At 45.9% G+C, this 25,900-nt stretch overlaps 1 protein-coding gene across 7 annotated transcripts; it reads right to left on the reverse strand.

Annotated features, from left to right (window-relative positions):
- Positions 1-488: 488 nt before the first annotated feature.
- On the reverse strand, positions 489-25,900 carry Znf746 (zinc finger protein 746). 7 transcript variants are annotated; one of them, XM_021191056.1, is made up of 7 exons: positions 25,584-25,900; positions 22,616-22,915; positions 22,403-22,484; positions 21,463-21,576; positions 5,392-5,583; positions 4,679-4,804; positions 489-3,035 (listed from the first exon to the last, which is right to left on the reverse strand). In XM_021191056.1, the coding sequence occupies exons 1-7, from the start codon at positions 25,605-25,607 to the stop codon at positions 1,927-1,929; spliced, it is 1,947 nt and encodes a 648-aa protein (XP_021046715.1). In that variant the 5' UTR covers positions 25,608-25,900; the 3' UTR covers positions 489-1,926. The 7 variants fall into 7 exon arrangements, with proteins under 7 accessions (XP_021046715.1, XP_021046714.1, XP_029390945.1 ...); XM_021191055.1 differs by having other exon boundaries at positions 489-3,038; XM_029535085.1 differs by having other exon boundaries at positions 22,403-22,529.

A 25,900-nucleotide genomic window follows, 5' to 3' on the forward strand; every position in this document is an offset into this window, starting at 1 on the left:
CAGGTGCCAAGAATTGAACTCAGGTCCTCTGCAAGAACAGCTCTTAACTGCTGAGCCATCTCTCCAGCCCCCCAAATATTTTTTCCTTACCTTAAAAAATTATGAGCAAGATGATTAGCCCTTGAATGGGAGTGTGGCCAGGATGCAGCTAGAGGTACTGCCACCTTCCCAGAAAGGAAGGGATAACTTACACCCATTTCCTTGATACTTCATTGTTTTCTCTAAGAATTTCCTATCTTCCCGAATACCACCCCAATCTAAATTATATAAACCTTGTCTATAGTCTGTTGGCAAAGAGATTTGGTATGTTTTGATTTTCTTTCCAAAAGCCAGTTTATCTCTAGGAAGCCAAACTTCCCTGAAGTCATCACCCCTTGTTCCCAAGGTGGCCCAGCACTATAGGGGTTGAGAAATGGCTTCCGGGAGGAGGTGTTTAGAAGCAGTAGGAAAAATGGTGAATATCTAAGAATGGAATCCATGAAATAGCCTTGGTGCTGGTTAGATTTTATTTTAACAGGATGTCTTCTGTTCATTTGTTTTTCAAAATATCAGTTATATCAATATTAGAAGTGTAAACAAGTACAAAATATACAGTACATAGAAACAATTTCCTTAACTAGTCTATTTCTAATAAAAGTATGCAGAAGGAGCTGAATGGGCACCATGGTCTCTGCCCTCTTCAGGGAGTCATTACCCATTTGGGCAAGAGGACCAGTGGCTGCTGCTTTAACAAAATGGGAATGGCTATGTGTGGTGGGGACAGCACTGTTATGACAGAAACTTGGACCTAGCTCTAATTCCACTGTGAAGAGACCCCAGGCAGGCCTGGGAGCCATTTACCCAGTTACCTGGCAATCCGACCACCTCCTGCATGTCTAGTGATGCATAAGCTCGAGCTGCTGCTGCAGGGGCTCTGTGTCCTGATGTCTGATCCATGGGTGTGGCACAAATCTTTTAAGAGGGCAAGATCTCAAAACCTCTCCTTCCCTAAACCACTGTCCCAGGAGAACTGGGTGTCAACTGCGGCTCTTCCCAGCTCCTCCTCTCCTAGAACACAGGACTCATGGAGAGAGGCTGTGTCCCCTTTGGGCCCTTTATTTTCTATTCTCTAAAAAGAACTGCCTGTCTGCCAGCTTTCCAAAGTCATGGTTAATGGTGGGATGAGATGTGAGGTGGAACCAGTGAAGCCATTTTGAAAATGAACATAACTACACAACGGGCAGCCAACAAAAGCATCTATGGGTAATGGAGATAGCCCAAGATGGAAGGCCCTGGCTTTCTGTGACTTCAGATCTAACACTACTACAGCTCCATATGATCTTCTTAGCCAGGCCCAGGAGTCACTACTACAGCGGAGGAGTTACCACCTTGCACAGGTACTACAGATGGCTCAAAACAGGAAAAAGTCAGGCCTTGGCTTGAAGGGTCTTTTCAGAAGGTAAGGGCTGCTTCTAGGAGGGTTCTTACTGCTGAGTGGAAGCCCCAACATGCCTGGACAGACCTGGAACTCAACCCGCCATAGGGCTGTGTGGTCCATGGCTGGGAGTGCCCTTGCCTGCTTCTCCCACTGACCATCTTTCTAACACTGGTAAGACACGGTGAACACATACCTCTGAAAGCCACACCTCAAAATCTAACTGGTTGTTGCTACCGTTTTCCAGCTTTTTCCTCAAGAATTAAAGAGAGAAAACAAAAAATGGGTAATTAAATTACTTAAGATCCTATTACGGTGTTCAGTTTCACAGTTGGAATTCTACTTTAAGGTGAGGCTGCATTGATAGTCCTTTCCAGTGATCAGTTCAGCAACATGGAAATTTGGTTCTCTGCCAAGTCTCCCTTTTTGCTTCTGAGCTTTCAGGCCATCCTCTGTCTGCACTCAGGACTATACATTCGTGGCCTGCAAGGGCCACAGGAGGATTGGGGTCCTCACAGGTCTCCACCACCATCACTGGGTCCCAGAACACTTAGGCCACAAGTCCAGTCAGTCACAAGGTCTGTGGAGGCCATGGGTCCTTTGGCTGCGGGGCTCTTGAAGGGGTCGGGAGGAACTGGCAGTGGTGGGAGTGGCTGACCGTGTGTGGGCGCCTTGGCCACTGCAGGGTGGTTGCGCTGGTGCTTGCGGAGGTGGTCCTTGCGGATGAAGCTCTTCCCACACACTGTGCAGGTGAATGGCCGCACGCCCGTGTGCGTTCGGTAGTGGTCGATGAGCTTGGAACGCTCTGTGAAGCGCTTCTCGCACTCGGTGCAGGGGAAGGGCCTCTCACCAGTGTGTAGCATGCGGTGGCGGATGAGGTGTGCAGGGCGTGTGAAGCAGCGACCACACTCCCCACACCTCAGAGCGCTGCTGTCCCGTGCACTGCTCCCACCTCCGCTACTGCCTCCGCCGCCACCACCTCCGCCTCCGGTAGCGGTGGAAGCTGCTCCGGTGCCTGCCCCATCGGACAGTCCGCAGCTGCGCTGGTGGGCACTCAGGCTCACCTGCAGCTGGAAGCTCTTTCCGCAGGTGGCACAGGTGAAGGGCCGGCCTCCGGGTGGTGCCGCCGGGTGCTTCTTCAGCCCCGGTTTGTGGCCGAAGCCTTTTGTCCGGCCAGGGTATTTGCAGGGATCATTGAAGGGTCTTGGGGCCTGGCTGGGGTCCAAGATGGCCTCTCCGTTGTCTGGAGATGAGAAAGGGAGCCCCTCGGGCACTGTCCTCGGGTTCAGGCCCACTGGAGGTTTACACCGGAAATTCCAGCCCCACCTGACTCCGCCAAAGAGCCAATCCCCGGCAGGAGCCTCCTCCTGTGCAATGGCAGGACTGAGCTCACCAATGTCCCTCTCTGGACGAGTGGGCTCCCTCAGGCCCAGCACCGGGTCCTGGCTGGGGAAGGAACTGCCTTGACTTTCCCAGGCTCCTTCCTGGACAGGGCTGGGGAAGAATCTTGTGGCTTGGCCTGGTGCAAACAAAGTCCCATGAGCCTCCAGGTCCGTGGGATGAACAGGTGTGGCCACCACCTCCTCTTCCTGGACTTCTGTTTTGATAACAATTTTTACATCTGCTGAGAAAGAGAGAAAGTAGGACAGAGATCATTCTGGACATTTTTAAAGGACAAAATGGGTCAGACACCTTCATCTGGAAACTCGGCAATTACTCAGCCTCATGGAGCACCACACTGGGACCTCACTTCTGTAACTAAATGAGCATCTCATTCTGGGTGAGGCTAGCTAAAAGCTTCATCTGGCCTGGTGACTTCTTCACAGTATAAGTAGCCCTCAAATTTGGTCCCCAGACTCTGTTTTTTCTTTCTTTGGCTATTAAAGTAAATTACAAATTTATTCTAAAAAAGATTTTGAGTGTGGTCGTCATGTACTAAAAATAGGGACTGCCCTCTGAGGTGTCTGGGACTCTGTACAGCTGTCAGGCACATTCTTAGCCACAACTTCACTGTGAATGCCCATCTTCATGGGGCTGCAAGATTGGCCAGGCCGACACATGGAAACGTCTCTGGGCATACCATCTTGTACACAGTAACTGCACTTATTCTGATGAACAAAATGTTAATGAACAAGTACAACTGTTTGACTTTATATAAATGTACTGAATTTCAACCTCAAGGCCCGATACCAGGGCTCTCGGTGTTTTTGCATATTTTGAGGTGGGGGTGGTAAGAAGATGACAGAAATATTTTATTTTATTTTTAATTTTTTTTATTTTTTTGGTTTTTTGAGACAGGGTTTCTCTGTATAGCCCTGGCTGTCCTGGAACTCACTCTGTAGACCAGGCTGGCCTCGAACTCAGAAATCCACCTGCCTCTGCCTCCCGAGTGCTGGGATTAAAGGCATGCGCCACCACGCAGAAATTTTTTATTAAGGTAACACAATACTGGCCTTCAAACAAAAGAACACGAATACAAGAATGTGAAAGTTGCTCTGGCTTCTGCTGTCTTTGGCAGTACTGATATCTAGGAAGTGGCTTTAGCTCTGTCTGCAACTGTGCCTGGAAGCCACAGGTTGCCTGGGGGATGGGAAAGGCTTATCTTCTAAGACATCAGCTTATCTAAATAGACTGGCTAACTCTGAGGAAAGAATTATAGAGAGAATCTCTTTTAAGCAATACCTGTCAATAAAAAAGCCTATGACCAATAAGGTGAGGCAGGAAATAGGAGGTGGGACACTGGCAGGAAGAGAGAGGATTCTGGGAAATAGAGAGGGGTGCGGGATATTCAGCCGGAACTCAGAGGACATGGAGGTAAACCAGCCATGTAGCTGAACTCAGGTTAGAATAAAGGGAGATTGGACCTGGATTTGGATACATGAAGCTGAGGTGAGTTAACTAACCATGTGGAAGGCATAGAACAGTTTGAATGGGTTAAATCCGTTACAAACTAGTCCGGGAATGAGCCAAAGCTTGTGGCCTAGACATTTATTAATAAATAATTAGTCTCACAGTTGTCATCCTGGGAGCAAGGGCCTGGAGGAAAAATATGGATTTTTATTTTATGTTTTAACAAGGAACTGTCTGTAAGAAACATGGGTATTCTCAAGAAAGGCTGTCTAAGTCAGAGAGCTCTGAAGGCGCTAGAGTAGAAGGCATAGAGCCGTAAGGTGAGTGCATGCTGGCTGAGAGGATGGGACAGTTCACCAGTAAGAACAGAGTGCCCGGCTAGGCAGGCACTCTCCTCTCCTGCCACCCCTGTACCTTCTGTGGATGCTGCTGTGTTGAGCTTCAGTGTCCCATCTGAGCATGCTGAAGAGGGGTGGTGGGGAGGGAGATCTGCTTGCCAGGAAGTGGGTGGGATGGTGGTTGAAAAGTTGGAATGGACACCTGTAAGGAAGAGAAATTGCAGCCTATGGGTTAGGGGAAGGACAAGGACATGTGAGGATAGTGAATAGGAAAACAAGGGGAGAGAAGGGTGGGGCGGTGGCTCCTTGAAAGCCCCAGCGGACTGTTTGGAACGGCCATGTGCCTGGTGTCTGAAGCCAGTGTCTCTGAAGCACCGGAAAGTCAGATGTTATAAGCTCGTCACCTATCTCCAATAAGAGTTGAGCCTATGCCTTAGGTAGGTTTGAAAAACTTGTTAGGCCAGATTTTCTTCTTTTAAAAAAGACTTATTTTTATTTTATATACATAGGTGTTTTGCTTGCACGTATACCACATGCATGCACTGTACCCTCAGAGGTCAGAAAAGGGTATCAGATCCCCTTCTGACAGTTGTTAACTGCTGTGTGGATGCTAGGAATTGAACCTGTGTCCTTGAAAGAGTAGCCAATACTCTTAACTACTGAGCCATCTATGAAGCCCCCAGGCGGTATTTTCTGAGCACACACAGATCTCACATGCTCTTAGGCACTTTTCCAAGCCCTGTCCTCTGTCCCTCAGACCCAGTCTGCTTTCCTGCCTCAATTACTTACCAGAGGTAGCATCTGTGGAGATGTCACCTGCTCCAGAGTCCAACTGGCTGAGGCCCCACGGCTCTTCCCCAATATCTGGTTGTCCAGTTGCCCAGGCTTCCACACCCAGAGCTTGCTGCTCCTGCAGCTGCAGCTCCCCCTCTTGCTTGATTTGCATCAGGAGGTCAGGGGCAGGAACTGGTGCTCCAGAGCCTAGGGAAAGGAGAGTATTGAGCTCCTCGGGCCCTCAGGGCAACCCTTAGGGTCTAACAGTACAAGAATCCGTGGAAGTGAGTTCTAGTTTTGTGAGAAGGAAGAACATGCCAACGTGTTCAGGGTCAGGGATGGACCAAGGGCACTCCTAGCTGCCCTGGAGTCCTGCTCTCACTTGTATGTAATATAGGAATGTCAGCTCGAACTCAACCCTATTTGATCTCCTCCATTCTTGTATATTCACATAAGTTTAAAGAAAGAGTCCAGAGGTAAAGGGAAACAATTTACTTAGCAGATACTGTAAGGAGCTGCGGGTGTACTTTAGTTGGCAGAGTGCCCATCTAGCTTAAGAGCCATTGGTCTAATCGCCAGCACTGCACAAACAGGGATGGTGGCCTAGCCAGGCAATCCCAGCCCTGGGGAGGTAGAGGTAGATAGATGGGTCACAAGTTTAAGATCATCCTTAGCTACACAGAAACTTTGAAGCCAGCCTGGGGATAATCAGGCCCTGTCTTCCACCCCCCAACCTTGCCCCACCAAAAAGGTGCACATGTAAGTGTGTGTGTTGTCTGTGTATAGTCATCAGAATGGATGGTAAATGACCCAGAGAGTTCTTGACAGATTAAAAGCAAAGTTGCTGCAATCATCTCAGTGGATGTTAACAGTGGCATTTGGAGTTTCAGTTTGGGGAGAATGGCAGCTAGACATGGAGAGAACCAGAGAAGCTTCCTCTAGTATTAGCATCTAAAATATTGGGAAAAATACCAATTTTTTTTTTCTTTTTTAAAATTTTGTTTTGTCTTTTGAGACAGGATTTCCCCGTGTAGCCCTGGAACTCCCTCCATAGACCAGGTTGACCTGTAACTCACATAGATGCACCTGCCTCTGCCTCCTGAGTGCTGGGATTAAAAGCATGCACCACCACTGCCAAGCAAAGTATAGCTTTCAAACTAATTAAATAATAGTCTGAAGTGGGGGACACTATAATAATCCTCAAAGGAAGAGTGGAATAATGCAAAAGAGACAGGAATAAGAGCATCCAAGAGAACATACAAGAGGATCCAAAGGGTGGCCAAAGTCAGCAGCCTGTCTGGACCAGTCATACCCTACAGGATGGTACAGTTTCACCCATATCTCAGAAGTGTTCCAGTGGCAAAATTAGAAAAGGAAGAGCAGGGGTGCAGAGATGGTTCAGCACTTAGAGCACTGGCTGCTCAGAAGATCTAGAGCCAGGCTCCATTCCCAGAATCCACATGGTGGCTCCCAACCACCTATAACCCTAGTTGCAGGGCATCCAATACCCTTTTCTGGTTTCTGCAGGCACCAGGCATCCAAGTAGTAAACAGACATGCACGCAGAGAGAACATATACACATAAAATAAAAAGATAACAGAAAGCTAAATCGAAACCACATAGGTATGTAGAAAAGATACATACATATGTATGTATGCAAGGGCTTAAGGGAAAACTGAAACACAAATTAGAAGATGGTATCTGAATGCTAGAATTGATGAAAATAGCAAAATGTGTGTGCTGGAGTGACAGTGGCACATACATGAAATATTACCGTTTTATAGTAGAAAAGACAGGATGAAAATTAATGGGCTAGTCAGGTAATGCAAGGTATCATAAAAGAAGCAGTACCAACAACAAAGGCATTTATGTATTTGTTTATTTATTTACAAACAGGGTTTCACTGTGTAGCTGTGGCTGTCCTGGAACTCTCTGTAGACCAGGCTGGCCTCAAAACAAAAGCCTTTAAAGAACAGAAGTCACACTGTGCTTACACCTCTAATTCCTGATTCTTGGTAGGCAGTGGAGGGGATCTCCACAGCACATAGTTAAGGTCAGTCTGGGCAACAGTTGGAGACCCTGTCTCAATATAAGAAGTGGGACAAAACCAAACCAAAAGGCTGGGGACATAGTGCAATGGCAGAGCCCTTGCCTAGTATGTGTGAAGTCTGGGTTTAATCAATCACCAATGGGGGGGGGCATTGATTTGAGACTGGATTTAATATATTAGTATTAGTATATTAGTATTAATATATTAATGCAAAGAACAAGAGATTAGTTTACTGAAAAGAATAGTAAGCCAGTTCAACTCTAGTAAAATCCTAGGAGAGACCATCTACAACCAGCCTGAGAACGAAACAAAAGGAGTTAAGCGGACATGGATGCACTGAGGTTAAGGAGCATACTGTGACGAGTATTCTAAACCTGAAATGTCTGAGGCAATGGACAATTTCCTAGAAAAATGACAGCTTCTAAAATCAACCAAAAAAAGGAACAGAATACCTAAATAATCTTGTAAGTAAAATAAATCTGTTGTGTAAACCTTCTCACAAAGAAAATCTGAGACCCACATGGCTTCAGTGGTGTCTTCTGAACACTCAGAGTAGATCATCCCAACATCAGGCAGACTCGTTGAGCAAACAGTATTAGAGGCCACATAATGGCTTATATCTTTAATATTAAAGCAAGAGAGGGCAGTCTGCAAAAGGAAGATCACAGTCTAACTGAAGAACAAAGGCAGACTGAACAGTTTTAGAACAAACAATAATCTATGATGTACACAAATGATCATGACACAATAAGGTTTATTACAAGACTGTAAGGTTGGCTCAACTTTAGGAAATAATGTAATTTACTATATTAGTATTCTAACGGAAAACAACAAAAACTATCATCTTAACAGATACCAAAGCCAACAACAAATCATTCTACACAACTGTAGTCCCTCCTGTTGGATGTAGTAAACCCTTAGCTACCCCAAACTGTAACAACTGTTTAGTGGCATTCTCGATGTGGAAAGTTCAAAGCTGTCTCTCTGAAGTCACGAATTACCCGAGTGCAGATTATCACGCGTTTATCAGTCGGGTATCCATTATTAAGTCTATTTCACTAGGGCTCCTGTTACCATCTCTGTGCCATTAGGGTGCCCCTTTTCTACTGAAGGATTTTCTGGGATTTCTTTCTTTCTTTTTTTTTTTTTTAAAGATTTATTTATTTATTATATGTAAGTACACTGTAGCTGTCTTCAGACACTCCAGAAGAGGGCGTCAGATCTTGTTATGGATGGTTATGAGCCACCATGTGGTTGCTGAGATTTGAACTCTGGACCTTTGGAAGAGCAGTCGGGTGCTCTTACCCACTGAGCCATCTCGCCAGCCCTTTCTGGGATTTCGTAACAGAATAATAAAGCAAGAGAAAAACAAGCCATTATGGATTTGAAAACCAAAGTCAGCACATCTTTATTAATGTGATTAATTTCTCAGAAAACCTGAGAATAGACAATTATTAGAAAAGTTATTAGAATTAATGAGAATTTTAGTAAAGTTTCTAGATAAAACTTCAACAAATGCTTTTTTAAAATACACTACTAGTGTTCTGAGGGGCTGATCAACTGCTATTTTTCTTCTGGGTCATGGATCTTAACACAGGAAACAGAAAAGCCAATGAGGCCACGTTATTTTCTTGTGTGATAATTCAGGATTTAGCTTTCATCTGTGAACAAGGACAATTTTTATATCAGAAGTTAGTCTGGGCTGGGCTGGAGCCTGTTCCTAGCAGGGAAGTTGAGGACCTATCTCTGGAGGTGGCCAGTGGCTCAGGCACTTTGCTAGTCTAGCTCCTGATCCTTACCTCTTCAGAATGGTGTGGTACCTCACACTTATCAGAGCCTGGATTGAAAACAGCACCTTCACAGAGTTCCTGCTTTGTAGGAAGGGTGTTTCCTGCCTCTGGTCTCCATAAATCAGCAATAAACAAAAACTGCCAGCTAAAACAAGATACCATTGAGCACAGCAATTAGGAGAAACAAACAAACCAAACCAAACCAAACAAAACACCTGCACGTACAAAGGAACACAGAAATATAACTAAGTAAAAGGAAAGACCTGGGAGGGGATAGGGGATTTTCAGAGGGGAAACTAGGATAGGGGATAACATTTGAAATGTAAATAAAGAAAATATTTAATAAACAAAACAAAACAAAAAAGTAAAGACCTTTTGGGCATAAAATTGTGAAGCTTCAAAGAGATATTATAGATAGAACAAAGACTGCAGATCATTAAGGATAACATGACCCAACTAGAGTGAAGAGTGAAACCTTGCAATTTCAAAACCCCATTTACATTTTTCATGGTATTTGATTAGGCAGATGAAGTTTTCTCCCAACAGTAAAGGAAGAAAACTAAATGCTAGCTAGTAAGAAAATATCACGGTTCCGTCTGTTGCTCAGCACAAAACCTAACCCTGCTAGGTTAAAGACTTGAACATGTAAAACAAGGCTTAACATTTTCAGTAGGAAATACCAGACTTTATGATATGGAGACTGATAGCCGGGCATGGTGGCACATGCCTTTAATCCCAGCACTTGGGAGGCAGAGGCAGGCGGATTTCTGAGTTCGAGGCCAGCCTGGTCTACAGAGTGAGTTCCAGAACAGAACTACACAGAGAAACCCTGTCTCGAACCCCCCCCCCCAAATAAAAATAAAAATAAATAAAAAAAATGATATGGAGACTGGGAACATTTCTTAATTGAAGACACAAAGAAGTTCACTCACAAAGGGAAAGACTACCGAATCTAAGTGCAGTGGTGTTCTCACCTGTGCTCTTCAATACAGCACTGAGCATATCAGTCAGCGGTATAACACTGCCTATTACATACATGACCCTGGAGTTCCATCTCCAGCATACAAAACAGCCAACAAACCACCCACAACTAGAGAAGGTACCAGCATACACACAAAGATTCACATTAAGACATATGAAGAACTTACAAATAATAAAAAGACAAATAGAAGAACAGGGCACAAACAATGGGCACACAATGGCTTCATCTCATGTACATACAAAACCACTTCACTCTCACATGATGGTCAGAAACAAAAAGAACCTTTCAAAAGAGGTAGGAGAGGAGTCCTAGGTCCTGCTGGTAACCCATTTCAGCAACACTTTAACATCTGTTAAAGTCAAGTCCTGGGTCATTGCCAGGTCTATACTAGAGAAACCTTTACAAATGTCTAAGAATTTTTAGAGCAGCATATCTTTAAATCAAAACAACTGAACCAAACCAAAATCTACGACTAACCCCAAATAATCCAAAACTTAGAAAAAACGCAAATACTCCTTAACAGTAAGAGAAATAAATATAGCCGGGCGGTGGTGGCACACGCCTTTAATCTCAACACTTGGGAGGCAGAGGCAGGTGGATTTCTGAGTTTGAAGCCAGCCTGGTCTACAGAGTAAGTTCCAGGACAGCCAGGGCTATACAGAGAAACCCTGTCTCAAAAAACCAAAAGAAAAAAAAAAAAAAGAAAAAGAAAGAAAGAAAGATGTGTTAGTCATAAAACTACAGAGTGAAAAATCATGGAAATGAACAAACTGTTGTTTTGTTTGTTTTTAATCGACACGGGGCTCAAGCACAGATGTCAAATGAGAAAAGAAGGACATCTGCACCACGGTGCTACTCATCAAAAGTTGAAAACCAGATAAAACCAAACAACGGTTTTTGGTAATAAATGGAGAATGACGATGTAAAGGAAGGCAGGGAACGATCTGTTCGGTTTATGATTTCTGTTTGTTTACAAGAAGGAAAGGGCTAGGACTTGGAAGGTTCTGGTGGTGCTCATTTCTTATGCTGGGTATTTGACATACAAATGTTGATTTCACTTTAGACACTTCATCAACCTTGTTCCTGAGTATTCTCTTACCATTATGTGTGATGCAGAGTAACAGAAAACCATAGGCTGTTAAAGAACAAAAGCAACCTTCAATGTTTGACAATAACACCATCTACAATAAAAACTTCTGGGTTGATGGGATAGAGTGTAGCTGGTATTTGCTACTTTGTGGGTTCTTCTTTTTCTCGCCCTTTATTCCGCACCCCCCCCCCCAACTCCCACAGTTTCATCCCATAGGAGAGAAAGAAGGGGAGAGACAAAGATTCTTGAATCTAATTTATTCTTGTTTTTTTGAGCACAACTACCAACAAACTGCAACCAACCCCCGCCCCAAGATGGCCAGTAACCACCAACCTCACCTCTCGGGGCCCTAGCATTTATATACCCTCTGAATCCCCTAGATTCTTCTGAGTTCCCAAAATTAAAAAAAGTCACACAATTGCAGAAGCTATCTGCAACTGGCAAAACCACACCTCTGCTAGAGCAGGAGGCAAGCAGTCAGCTGCTGTGGACAGTCTGAAGCAGCCTTCTATCCCCACACTTAGTATTAAAATGAAAACACATTCCCATAATATTTTTGTTTTTAAAGAAACCAAAATTCCAGAATTCTCACAACCACATATGTTGTGGATTCCCACACAACTGTACAAAAACTACCCAAAACTTTTGGCTAGATATAAGCAGAAGGAAATGTACGGATACATGTGTGCATGGTTGAAGTGCACACTTCCGGTTTCTTTGGAAAGTCGGTTATGTCAAATTGATGTTTTGCTGGGGAGGTGCTAATGCTAAGGTCTAGTTCCCTAATTGGTTCTTAGATTTGTCAATAAGGAGCCAGTTGCTTTGCCAAAGGTATAGGTGGGACTTCTGGGTCCCAGGAGGAAAAGGCAAGTGCAAAGAAGAGGGTTTTTGTTTTGTTTTGTTTTTCCCCATGCTTTGGAATGAGAAGAAAGCAGCAGTCATGTAAGGTCTTGGGGCAGCTAGGGCCTGCAGCCTCCACTACGGGGGGGGGGGGGCTGAGGAGGTTGGTGGGGGCTAGCTGATACAGGCCCCTAAGTTTAGGACAGGAGGAGAAACGTTAATAATTGATGAGGGCATGCTTTTCTAGGCAAGAGATTCTGTACCCAGTAATTGTACCTATCCAGCAAGTTCTAAAATAATAAAGCTGTCTGTCTGTCCTTTATCAGTGGATTCTAGGACCTCAGGAGTAGGCTAGTGTAGTGGTCAACTCCTGGAGCATAAGGTGGATAAAGAGAGAGGCCAGGTTGGGGCTGGCAGCAGCTGATGGAGCTAAAGTTGCAGAGCTAAGCTGTTGGGAGGAGCTGGTAGCTCCAGGTCTAAGGTGGTAGCGTGCTTTTAAAACTGCATGCAACAAAAGTATGTTCTGCTAAAGTAGACACATGAAAGAATGTTTTCCTGAAACAGTCACAGGTGAAAGGATGTTTTGCTATAGCAAACATATGAAAGGACTTGTGATGAAGGAATATAAATATGACCCCATAGACATTTGGAGCATTGGTTTGCTCCGCTTCACTAACCTTTGCTAACGACGCACATGTATTGGTTCATCTCACATAGTGTTGTTGGCGGGCATGGTGGCACACGCCTTTAATCCCAGCACTCGGGAGGCAGAGGCAGGCAGATTTCTGAGTTCGAGGCCAGCCTGGTCTACAAAGTGAGTTCCAGGACAGCCAGGGCTGTACAGAGAAACCCTGTCTCGAAAAACAAAACAAAACAAACAAACAAAACATAGTGTTGTTGTGCTAAACTTGTGATAAAGATATTGAGAGAAACTTGCCCGCTCACAAGGTTCCTGTGGTAGCTTGCCACTCAGGCTGGTTGGTGAGCTTGGCAGTTTCTTCAGGATTGAACTGCCCTTGCTGGTTCATGTGGTGACTGAAAAGTAGACTGGACTACAGCAGCTGACTGATATGTGGTGTTTGCTACTGGACTGAACTGCTGATATCCTGACAATGAAGATTGGACTCACCCCCAAAGAACTATTTCTAAACAGGTTTACTTCCTCCATGTAATTATAACTTGTCTCTTTCACTACCTCTGGTGGGTAGTAGGCTAGGAGAGACTAAGTGCTTATTAAAATAGGTTGAAAAAATTTATGCCTACATATGGTACCAAAGGCAGCACCCAGGACCTGATATGTATTAGGCAAGAGCTCTATCACTGAGTTATATCCTCACCTAGCCTTTGGTTTTTGAGACAGGACCTCACTATGAATCTTCAAATTTCTGATCCTCCTGCCTCTGTCTCCTGAATGTCATGATTATAGGTATGCACAGCTATGCCATTAAAACCATATTTTATTAAGGTTATATACTAAATCACTGATTAAATAGGACAGCCTAAAAGTCTTTTTAAAAGATTTTTAAAATTATTATTATTTATATGGTTTGTATCTGTGGGTATGTACAAGTGAGTATAGGTGCCCTTAGACTCTAAGGCTTAAAGGCTAGAAGCACCAGGTCCCCTGGATCTGGATTAACAGATAATTGTGAGCTGCCTGACATGGGTGTTGGGAACAGAACTTGGATCCTCTGGAAGAGCAGCAGATGGTCTTAACTGCTGGCTCTCTGTCTCTTTTTGAAGATACTTTGTTTTTGAGACAGGGTCTCACTGGGTAGCCTTGGCTGGCCTGGAACTTGCAATATAGACCACCAGACTGGCCTCAAACTCAAGAGATCTATCTGCCTCTGCAAGTGCTGGGATTAAAGGCGTGCATCCTTTACCATGCCTGGTCCTTTAGCAGATACTTGAAAAGAAAATTTCTAGCCAGATTTGGTGACATACACCTGTAATCCCAAGACTCAGTAGGCAGGATTCAGATATGAGGTAACCAAGGAAATGGAAGCTATTATCTTGACACTGTGTCTATGGTGGAAATGTTGTTTTGTGGGTGAACATTCTGAAACTGCAGTTCGGTTATTCCCACTATATTAAAACTAAGGAGAGGGAGGACTTTCCTAATTTGCCACATATGTGAACTAATAAAAGGGTCTATAAGGACCCAGGCTTCAAAATAGTGTTGATGTTGTGGTTTTGACCTCTTTATGGGAAGAACTGCCCGAGAAGGTGCTCCAGTGTACCATATTCGGTAGGGAAAAAGGTTACCTTTCCCACAAATATGCTATTTACCTCATAAATATTCACAAACCTCTTAAAAAAGCAAGTGCAAGATATTTTCCAGATACCTACCTCTGGGTTAGCTCTATAAAGTGCACTACGTCTTTGGTTCATTTTGCTAAGAAAATCATTGCTTAAACTAAGCCCCTCTGCTGAATTCTTTTCTGTAAGACAAGAACCCAAGCCATTTCCACCCAGGTAACAGCACTTGACAGACAAGGCAGGATTTCAAGTGCAAGCCTGGGCACAGTGAGATGCTGTCTCAGAAATGACAGTGAGCAGGTAAATGTTAAAGGAGGCTGGGGTCCATACAGCTCAGCAATAGAATGCTAGCCTGTCATGAACAAGGCGCTGAGTTTGATCTTCAGTGCTGAAAACAAAACAACCAACCTCATAAAATCATAATGCATATGGAAATTCTAGTAGAAGTATATCAGCAGCAAGGATGTCTATTTTATGACATCTTAGCCAAATTGCCAGAGAAGNAAAACAATGTTATACAATTTAAAAAAGGATGTACAGGTCCCTGAGTTTTATTCCTAGCCCTGTCAAAAGGGCTACTCATGAGTTTGTTTTTTAAAGGATCCAAAAAAAAAAAAAAAAAAAGTCAAAGGGTGTCTGAACAGATGACTCACCACACTAAAGAGAGCCTGAACTGAAGTCAAAGCATACCACAAGTATACCTGTTATAACTACATAAAACAAAATTTAAGTCTAAAAGAAAATCCTTACTTACTCACCTAAGAAACTGTCAATAAATGAATCTTTCTGTGGACAAAAAAGGTCAGAGTTGTAATGATGGCAGTTCTCTACAGTTTAATTATAAAGTGAGTTCAATTCATCCATGCTCCCAACAGGATTCCATCAACAACTTAAGAGATTCCAAAATGCACACTGAAGAGCAAAGATCCAAGAATAGCAAAGCACAGTTTACATTGCAAGAAAGGCAGGTTTGATACACGAGGCACTAAGGCTGTGAGGCAGCTGAACCGTGTGGCCTTGGGACACAAACAGTAACAAATAGGACAAAGAGCCTGGGGACAGCCTGTATGTGCAGAAACTGGGTCAAGCTGGAGGTGACATTACAAACCAGCCAAGACACGAGTATTTAACAATATGTTTTCAGCCAGGGCCTCATGTGTTTCAAGCTGGTCTCCAGTTAGCTTTTTAGACATTTGTTGTTATTATATATGTGTGTGTTTGAGTGCCAGGGCCCAAGTGTGTAGAGGTCAGAGGGAAACTTTCCTGAGTTGGTTCTCTCCAGTTATCAGTCTTGGTGGTAAGTGTTTTTCGAGAAGGGGCTTTTAAGCCATCTCTCCATCTTGCTTTGCAGTCAAGGATGATGTTGAGTTTCTGATTTTCATGCCTCCAATCCCCAATGGATTAAAGGTGTGTGCCACCATGCCCAGTGGAAAAAATTTAAATTCTCTTTTGCAGCCTATATAAATATTAATTCTAGATGGATCAACAAGTCAAATTTTTAAAAAATAAAACCTTTAAAATATGTATTTAAAACATACAGTATGGACTAGTGAGACGGGTGAACGTGTGCCAGCTCCCTACAAGCTGTCCTCTAACCTCCATGTATGTATGTGCACAAATAGTAGAAGTATATCAGCAGCAAGGATGTCTATTTTATGACATCTTAGCCAAATTGCCAGAGAAGAAAAACAATGTTATACAATTTAAAAAAGGATGTACAGGTCCCTGAGTTTTATTCCTAGCCCTGTCAAAAGGGCTACTCATGAGTTTGTTTTTTAAAGGATCAAAAAAAAAAAAAATAAAAAAATACATACATACACACATCCCTACATTTAAAGTGTAATTTAAAAATATTTATATTTAAAAGGACTGCAGAGATGGCTCAGCTGTTAAGAGCACTTGTTTTTGGAGAGGAACCAGGTTCAGTTCCCAGGACCCATACAGTGGCTCCCTACACCCTGTCAACCTTAGTTCTAGGGTGTTCGTGGTGCCCTTTTCTAGCCTCTGTGGGTACTGTAAACACATGACGCACCCTCATAAATACAGATAAAACAACCATATACATAAAATAAAAATCTTTTCAAGAAAAAATATTTAAGACAATATCTTTCTGTTTCCTGTCTGCTCTGAAGTGAGCAGACTTTTTCCTCTATGTATAATATAATATTCTATTACAGAAATAGAAATTAAACTGAGATACCATTTCTTCCCTGCCTCATTGGCAAATGTTTCTTATGAAAAGTGGGAAAAGACACCAGAAACAGTTCACAATGCTGATGGGAGAAGCTTCTTCTAACCCTGGGAGAGCAGTAGTGCCTGGCAGAGGCGGTGACACACGGGTCCAGTACAGAGAGGCACCTCGGGTCTGCCCTAGAGAAACAGCAGTATGCCACTGCCACATTACTAGAAAATAAACCACAACAGTTGTTTTTCCGTCTTTCTTTGTTATAATTGTTGATTTGCTTTGATAAGGATCTTACTATGTAGTCCCAGCTGGCTTGAAAGTTGCTTGAAAGTTGCTATGTCTTCTAGGTGGCCTTGAACTCATAGCAATTCCATCTGCCTCAGCCTCCAAAACACTAGCACATATTTTGGATTTTTCTTTAATCATATTTAAGAGAGGATTTCAGTGTTGTACTTCTAGCTTGTCTCAAGAGTTTCCTGTGTTCCAAATGCTGAGATTACAGGCATGTGTCATACCCAGTTATATAGTTGTTTTTCAAATATCAATCACCTGTTGAAAAGCCTAGACCAGGTGCACCAGGCGCACCTTTAACCCCAGAACTGAGGCCTGCACTAAGAGAGCAGGTCTGTCCCACAGCAGCAGCACCCTAATGAGTTAGTAGACAAATGTGAAATACGGAGTAAAGATACAATGACATTTATGTTGATTTTCAAAAACGCAAGAGAAATGAAGGGCAAGCGAGGTTACTGCATGAGGAATGGGGCTGAGTCTACAACGGCAGCTAACGGTACCAGAGACACATCTTAAAAGACTGAACATAAACTCTATACCACCTGAATTCCTACTCTGTTATGAAATATTCTGAGGGGCTGGAGAGATGGCTCAGCGGTTAAGAGCACCGACTGCACTTCCGAAGGTCCTGAGTTCAAATCTCAGCAATCACATGGTGGCTCACAACCATCCATAACAAGATCTGACTCCCTCTTCTGGAGTGTCTGAAGACAGCTACAGTGTACTTACATAGAATAAATAAATAAATCTTTTTTTTTTTAAGAAATATTCTGAGTCTTGAACCATCACGTGAACACAACACATACTTTTTTATCCTTTGAAATTTGTAAATGGGAGGGAGGACATGTATATAATGAAAAGATAAATACAAAACTACCTGGAACAAAGATAGAGACTGGACTTGTGGGTGGGAGGGCTGCAATGTCAGATAGGCTGACTCAGCAAAGTCCCATTCAAAGGCTTGCTGTAGTAGTCCTACAAAGTGCAGCAGCCAAGGATTTGGGACAGGCAGCCCCAAATGCTAAACAAATAGCTTAGAGGACAGTGGGACCAGAGCAGAAAGACATGAAAATGGGAGGATGACTGGGCTACGGAGATCAGATGGAAATTTAGGAAGTATATTTTAAGGGGTTCAAGGAGACTGTAGGGGCTAAGGACAGGACCAAAGATGGCAACCATCTCAGCAAGGGACTGGGGTGTGGAAGGAGTCTAGATATCTCAGTGAGAGGACTAGGAAGGGAGAAGGTGTGTGCGTGTGTGTGTGTGTGTGTGTGTGTGTGAATAGAAGACTAGAGAACTTGGGTTTTTGGCAGGACAGATGGAGAAGCCAGGGAGAATGAGGGAAGAATGGATTTCAAAGGGAGGTTACCTGATAACCTATCAGGAGTGTACTGGCCATGGGTATGGGGTGTGAGAAATTCAGGCAGAAGTCAAGGGTGGGGCACATACCTAGACAAGGGTACTGAGACCTAACCTGCTATGAAGGAGAAAGGGACTGTGAGAATCAAGGGCACACCATTTTGGGAAGGTCTTGATGCTACAGGAAACAGCAAGGGAAGGGCAACAGGAGCGGAGCAGGAATCCCAGGAGAGGAAGGTGTCCTGTGTATCCACAGACATAACTTCAGGAAGCAGTGCTATGAGTGGGTGTGTCCCTGGAATCCCTGGGTTGTAAACTTAATCTCTTGATCTCTGTTACTGATATTAGAAGCAATCAGGATTAAATGAGGTCACGAGTATGGGATCCCCCATAATAACTTGAGTGGCTTTTTAACAAGGAGAAGGAAGACTTGTTGTTCCCAAACAGAATATTCTTTGTTGAGTTCAGCAAGAAGGATCTCACCAGGTATGGTGCCTTGACCTGAACTTCCCAGCCTCCAGATAGGGTAAAATAATCCAGTCTGTGGTATTCAGTAACAACAGAAAATAGATTAAAACAGCAAGGATGGTGACAAACTCATAATGAGGAAGAGGCACCCAGATTAAAGGGACGACTTAGACAGCGCATGCTCTCTCTGGAGCCTGAATGGAGGCCAGAAAGGTGAGGGGAGTGGGGTCAAGGGAGGGAATGTCTGCTGCCTTTGAGAAAGTAGCAAAGGGCAGAGCTTAGGGCCAGGCAGAAAGGACGTCCTTGGCTCGGTAAGCAGAGCTACAGGCATGACTGCAGAGCCGCAGACACAGAACAGCCAGAATAGGAGTCTAAGGGCTGGGGCTGGAGAGATGGCTCAGCGGTTAAGAGCACTGTCTGCTCTTCCAGAGGTCCTCAGTTCAATTCTCAGCAACCGCATGGTGGCTCACAACCATCTGTAATGGGACCCGATGCCTTCTTCTGGGGTGTCTGAAGACAGGTACAGTGTACTCATATACATAAAAATAAATAAATCTTTAAAAAATTATTTTTTTTAAGAAAAAGGAGTCTGAGGGCCATAAGAATGTTGTTGTTCTGGAACTTATGTGTAGACCAGGCTGTCCACGAACTCACAGAACTCTGCCTGCCTCTGCCTCCTGAGTGTGGGATCAAAGGCACACACCGTCACCTTGCAGATTTATTTTATCTTCTGTGCGTGAATGTTCAGCCCACATGTATGTATGTGTACACATGTGTGTCTCATGCCTGAGGTTGTCAGAAGGTGTCAGATCTCTTAGAACTGGAGTTACGGATGGTTATGAAACACCATGTGGGTGCTGGGAACAGAACCTGGGTTCTCTGCAAGAGCAACACATGCTGTTAACCATGAGCTGTCTCTCCAGTCCCGAGAGTAGGTTTTTTAAAATTAAAAATGGTCTTTTAGTACTAAACTGGAATTCTTGGTTTATGAGCTCTATATAATCAGGGCTAGGTCTGGCCTAGGAGCCATAGTTTGTCAACCTCTGAACCAGCGAGGGAACTGATGATCTGGTGACTACTGGCTGATAGTGCGCTCCCACTAAATGGTCAGAAACACCAGGTGAGTGGCTGTAGGTTTATGGGTTTGCCACTGGCAGCTGTCTGGGTGCAGGTGCAGAGCAGACAGTCAATTTCTCGGGATTACAGTTTTGCCAAGTACAGTGACTACAGGGAAAGGAGAGCGTGTAAGAAGGGGGCAACTAATGATGGCCACAGGGAGAGGAGGGTGAGGAGAGTGTGAAGGCTTTCAAGATCCTATAGATTGAAGACCTGTTGGACTGGAGGTTCTAAAGACTGGAAAAACCAGGAGCAGGAAGTAGCTGTGGAATCCATGCTAGAAATGTGGAAGGAATAAGCAAACCATAACAGTGCCAGGACAGTGGAGGAGGTAAAGCCACCACATGGATATAGCAGTCTTAGCTCTCAAGATAGAGTTTCCAGAGAGAGACAGAGAGAGAGAGAGAGAGAGAGAGAGAGAGAGAGAGAGAGAGAGAGATTGATTTTAGCAAGGGTTAGTGATGAGTAAGGACACCTGAAAGCCCAATGTCAAAGGGACATGGGAAAGAGGACAAAGCAGCTGCTGGCAGCAGCACTTGGGAAGAGCCAAGGCTCAGCCTGAGCCATGCAGATGGGAACACACTGGGCCAGGGTACCGCTGTATGTTAGGTCCTATAAAACACCGCAGAGATCACAGGAGGCGAAGAGATGAGATGAGGACTGACGAGAGCATGGACCAACTCTGTCCCGAGTCAGAGGAGGGCAGAGACCCGAGGTGACTGGACTGAGGGGGAAGAAGAGCCTGCTGACAGGTTCCAATGACAATGGACTATGAGGGCTAGCAACTAGCCATTTCTTGCACCTTGTTGGTTCATGTTACAAACATTAAGAAGTAAAATCATATACCAGCAACCTCTTGCCCTTGGCTTTGGAAGTCAAGGCCATGTGTTTCCCCCATCTCTTCCAGGAAGAGAACTCAATAGGCACCTTTCCACCATTCAGCTAGCACACTGTTCCTGGTACAAACAAGACTTTGAACTGTATCTGCTGAATTACACGGTGAGTGTCTGAAAACTGGCCATGCACTCTGCTCTAGGCTTGTTTCTGCCCTTGTCTAACTGAGACGAAGCCTAACTTTCATCAAGTCCACATGTACAACACAGGAGTTAACCACAGGACATCTGAGTGAGTGTCGAGGACAGGCAAAGACGGAGACAGGAGGTTGAGCAGAGACTAGGTCTTCCCTGCGGCATCCCAGCATCCCGTCCTTCCTAAGCATGTCAAGGTGCTGGCTCCAGGGAAATCTGAGATACTGTGCTCAGTGTACACACTCAGCTGAATTAAATGCCTGACTCTAGTTACACTGGTCCACACAGCTTGCCAAAGGGTTCTGAAACTCCCAGTGTATTTAAGGTTGGATGACTCCATGCACAGTTCAGAATAAGCTTGTCTTCAACTCTCTCTCACTCCCTCTTCTCTCATCCTCTAATTCTGTGCCCCTGCTTTCTGGCTTTGCTGTCAAGGTCCAGGATGGAAATGACCAGTTTCTACAACATAGCTGAGTAACTCAGAATTATGACTCAACTATGAGAGATTTAGATTTGAAACTTTCTCTCTGTCTCTCTAGAAAGAAGAGTTACACCACCCCTGGACCTTTACTCTTGATGTGTTTATTTGGTCACTTGGTGTGTCCCTGACCTTTTCCCAACCCTTCACCTGGACTTGGGTCCACAGGAACCTCCGGGACCTTGGGCCCAGTGCGACGCCAGGTGCATGGCTCCTTGCCTTGTTCAATCTGGGAGAGGACCTCAGGTTTGGAGATGGCATAGTCTGAGGAAAGACAGGAGGTTAATCTTGCCACATTCTCATCAGAAGCTGGGGTAGGCATTTGTAAAATCACTAACAGCCTAGAAACTAAATGTCTTGACTGGTGCAGAACAGCAGTTGTCAATGGTAGGCATTCTGCTCAAATCCTTTGAACAGTCTTATGTAGAGTCCAGAGGGTGGGAAAGGTGCTACTGCGCATTCAACAATGCAAGTAAAAGACCCCACCCCACTGGTCATCTGTTCACAGAGCTCATGGTGCTGGACAAGGCCTCATTAAGCAGCAACAGCATGTCTGCAAAGCAGAATCGCACCAAATCCTCTCGTCCAGGAAGGAAGACTATGAAGAGGGTCTTTCAGAACAGGAGTTCCAGGGGCAGGGGCAGCAGGGCTTTGGGGCAGAGAAAGAATATCTGCTTTGAGAGGCAAGGTCTCCTACTCTATTCTCACAGATCCTGTGTGGTGTCACATAAAAGCCACCTAATCCATGGTAAGAGAACAATTCCTCTGCTGCAGTGGAGTTGATTAAAAATACAGTGCAGAGCTGCCAGCACACCTATACTCCAGTCTCAGCCAAGATGGAGATGTAAGTACTCTGGGCCTAGTGAGGACAGAGGTCACCGCTTTCCTTGGTCTGCTACTCCGTCAAGCAGAAGGGAATATCCGACTCTACCAAACAGCATGAGGAGGCAAGAAAGGAAGGTCAGGGAAGAGGAGTCCCCTGCTCGGATTATCTAGGGATCTGTACACCACTGATGTGACAACAACCACGTCACAGAGAGGTCTGGGAACTCGTAAAATCCCACCTTACAGAGGTGTGTATTATGCTTACCCAGGGAGACCAGTGTCTCGTAGTTGCCCCTCATCACATGCTTGTAGAGCTCCTTCTGCCAGTCCTCCAGCTTGCCCCACTCCTGATCAGAAAAATACATGGCCACATCATCAAAGGTCAGAGGCACCTGAAACCACAGTGTCACACTCGCTCACCGACACACTTTCAGCCATGGACCCTAAGGCTCACCACCCCAGGGCTCCCAAAAGCTACCTTGGGGACCTCGCCCTTGCTGCCAGGGGGAAGCCGAAGAATCCAGAAGTTCCGGTTGCGTAGCAGATTCTCCACATTCTCCAGCCGCCGCTGCAGCAGCCCGTACTCCTGCAGCAGGGTCCCCAGCACGGCCCACTTGCCCTCCAGCTGGTTGCTGAACTCCACTGCTGTCTTCTCACAGTCAGCCAGCTTCTTCTCCGCCATCCCAGTTCGACCTTCTAGAGAAAGCAGCCGAGCAGCCTGGGATTCAATCTTCCTCTCCATAGCCTGAATTGTGGCTGCCATTGTCCATGGAGAAATCTTAGAGAAAGAAGAGAGACCAGCATCATTCTTTGCACTGAGCCTTCAGGACCCCTAGGCATAGGGGAGCCCATGTATAGGGGAAGTATCCTGCCTTAGTGACAGCCTCTTTGGGTATAACAGAATTAGCCAGAGTCTGGCAGGTGCCTTGCCTCAGGACCGCAGAACACACAGTGTAGATTCCTATCTTGGTGCTTTCCACCTTATTCAGTCACTTCCTGTATGTTGCTACAGTGAGCATCTCTTCTGGTGGACACTGTCTTATAGCACCGTGATCAACACATGGTAAACACACAGTGCAATTTTGCAAAATAAACAGTGACTTAGCATTGCTGGTGTGTTAGTGGATAAATGATACACTGCAGATTTACTAGAGCCCAGCCTGCACTCCTGTCACAATCACACAGGAACTGCATGATGATGACCCAGCAAAAACTCCAGCTGCTCAACTGAGAGGCACAAACAAGGGGGTTGCTCAACTGCTTTTTAAAAAAAGCATCTCATGTCCCCACTTAACAGACAGATAAGCTCAATGGCTAATTCCCCTTCCTCTAGGACAATCTGGTTTGGTCCTTTCTTAATTGCCCTTCCCCCATGAGCTAAAATTACCATGACTGCCAATTTTAACCAATCAAAGAACTGAGTATTTTGCTTGGTTTTTGTGATGAAGTCTCACATAGCCTTGGCTGCCCTAGAACTTACTAGGTGGCAGAGAATGGCCTTGAACCCTTAGTTTTCCTTGCCTTCACCACCCAAGTTCTGGGGTGACAAGTGTGTTGCTATGCCTGGCACAGAGTTGGATTCTATACCACCTGAACTTCCTGTAGGGTAAGAATCATTCTCAGACATGAGCTGTCCTGAGATCAGGGGTAAACTATAATCTGGTGAGGAAGGCAGGTAGACAGTCATACTTTTCACGTGTGTAACAACAATCACAAGACTGCTGCATCCCTGTCACTGGGAGCGGCCTAGAGGTTTTAGTGACTACCTACTGGGGATAAAGAACACACTTGGGCAGGGAATGGGAGGAGCTCTTCTGTGTACATCTAAGGTGCAACCCACAGGATAGATCAGGGAACCTGGCATGGGCACCATTTCTGGTCAGTGCCTGAAGATGGAGGTTTCTTACATTCTAGAAGAATATTCTTGAACAAAAAAATTGGTGACTGTTTGCAAAAACAAAACAAAAAAAAAAAAACCAAGTTCTAGAAACTAGTGTGTACTCATCTGAGTTGCTGAGAACCAGAAAGTGGGAAGACATGAGAAAATGGGGACAAGAGAGCTTGACCAGAGGCAGAAAAGCTTGCCTGGGTGGTGCTCAAGAGTTTCTCAGGCTGTACAGAAGGAAGGACACTGGCTCTGACTGGGGATGTTCAGTGGGTCTCAGATGAGCTCTGACTGGCAGAGCTGTTAGAGGGAACAAGCGCTGTGGAGGACACCTCTGTCTCTCACCCCTCAGGACCAGCCCTGACTGGATTACCCGACTCTAGAGTCTATCTCAGATCCTTGTACTTTACCACCCATTCTCTCTGCTGCGATCTGTGTTACACAAAAAGACATTTGCACAAAGGTCTATCTTGTTGATGCCATTCTTGTTTAACGTCTTTTTATGGGGCCCATGGGTCTTTGACCTGTGTAGTTGAAAGTAGGGGTTGTGCTCTGTTGAAGCCTAGCACCATGCTAACTAAAAGCGAAGGTGGGATAGTCCATTGCCAAACAGCCAGGGAAGCCAGAACTCTGAGTTAGAGAGGAGCCACTGATGCCAATTCCTTCCACACTTTCCTACCCATGAGTCCAGGCCTTCCCGCCCCCTCCACTTCTGCAGCCTCATATCCAAAGCCACATCTCCAGGCTTGTGCACCAGTTTTGCCCTGTCCTGTGTCTGGACCTTGCCTCTCTTTGCCCAAGCCCTAGAAACCCTAGCTAACTCAACCCACAGAAGCACAGATTTACCTGGCCAGGCGGGAGGAGCACCAGAGTCTGCTAAGCACCTGCATTCGAACCTCGTTTCCACCAGGTTGGCTACGACCTCGTTCTGTTCGACCATATGACCATATGGCTACTGGACTGCTTTCCTTATTACAGACATTAACTGTGAGCACTGTCTTCCCACACTTTTCTCGCTGAGATTCTTGGCAAGTTAACTTCGTTGGGCCTTCAGCTTTTCTTTTGTACGAAATAATAACTATAATAGTTACTACCCCACAGGTTTGCAGTGCAGACAAAATCGTGCCTAAACCGGGCTGAGTGCAGCGCCAGCCTGGCTGGACAAATACTAGCAGTCCTCGCGTGCCGCCCGGGGAGGGTTGAGCACATAGTGGGTGCTCACTGTCTACGGAATCGACGTCGGACACCTCCCAGGTGCCACCAGGCCGGTGGGGGGAGCTGGGGGAGGGAAGCACCGGCCCGGCGCTGAGGAAGGAGCCCGGGGACGCGCAGACCGGGAACTTGGCGCGGGTCGGCCTCTCGGGCGCGGACGGCCGTTCCCTGCGCTCGGCTCCACCCGGTCCGGTAGGCCCTGGAGGATCTCGCGGCCGCTCGCCGCAGCCACAGGACCCGCAGGCCCGGTCTGGCCCGGAAGCCCTCCTGGGGCCTGCGGCACAGTGTGCTGGGCCCCGGCCTTCCGGGGCCTGAGGCCGCGCAGGCCAAGCGCGCGGGCCGCCCTTACCGGAGCCGCGGCCGCCTCGGCCATGGCCCTGCGCTGTCCTGCTCGGCGCGGAGGAAGTCGACGCCGCGGCGCGCGGCCCCACGCAGGCCCGGCCGCCGGGTCCTCTCCGCCGGCAGCGCCGCCCGGGCCTGCCGCTACCTTCCCCGCCGCGCTCCTCGCAGGCCGGCCTGCTGCCGCTCCGCCCGCAGCCGCGCCGCCGCCGTCAGCGCCCGGCCGCTCCACACTGCATCCTGGGAGCCGGTGCCGCGGCCAGGCCGACGAAGGCCCGTGAGGCTTCCTGGAGGCAGCGCGGCGGCACAGCTCCACCTGCAGCTCGA

Source organism: Mus pahari, chromosome 2, assembly GCF_900095145.1.
Source record: "Mus pahari chromosome 2, PAHARI_EIJ_v1.1, whole genome shotgun sequence".
NCBI classification, from domain to species: Eukaryota; Metazoa; Chordata; class Mammalia; order Rodentia; family Muridae; genus Mus; species Mus pahari.

Bases quoted from the DNA above. Each gene is read 5' to 3' on its own strand.
- Znf746 (XM_029535084.1), bottom strand. From the start codon at position 25,607: ATGGCCGAGGCGGCCGCGGCTCCG. The intron at 5,584-21,462 runs GTGAAGGGTTGG...TCCTTTCCCTAG, and splicing joins TCCTGTGGACCCAAGTCCAG to GCTCTGGAGCACCAGTTCCT. The intron at 4,805-5,391 runs GTAAGTAATTGA...TCTTCCTTACAG, and splicing joins CTCCACAGATGCTACCTCTG to GTGTCCATTCCAACTTTTCA.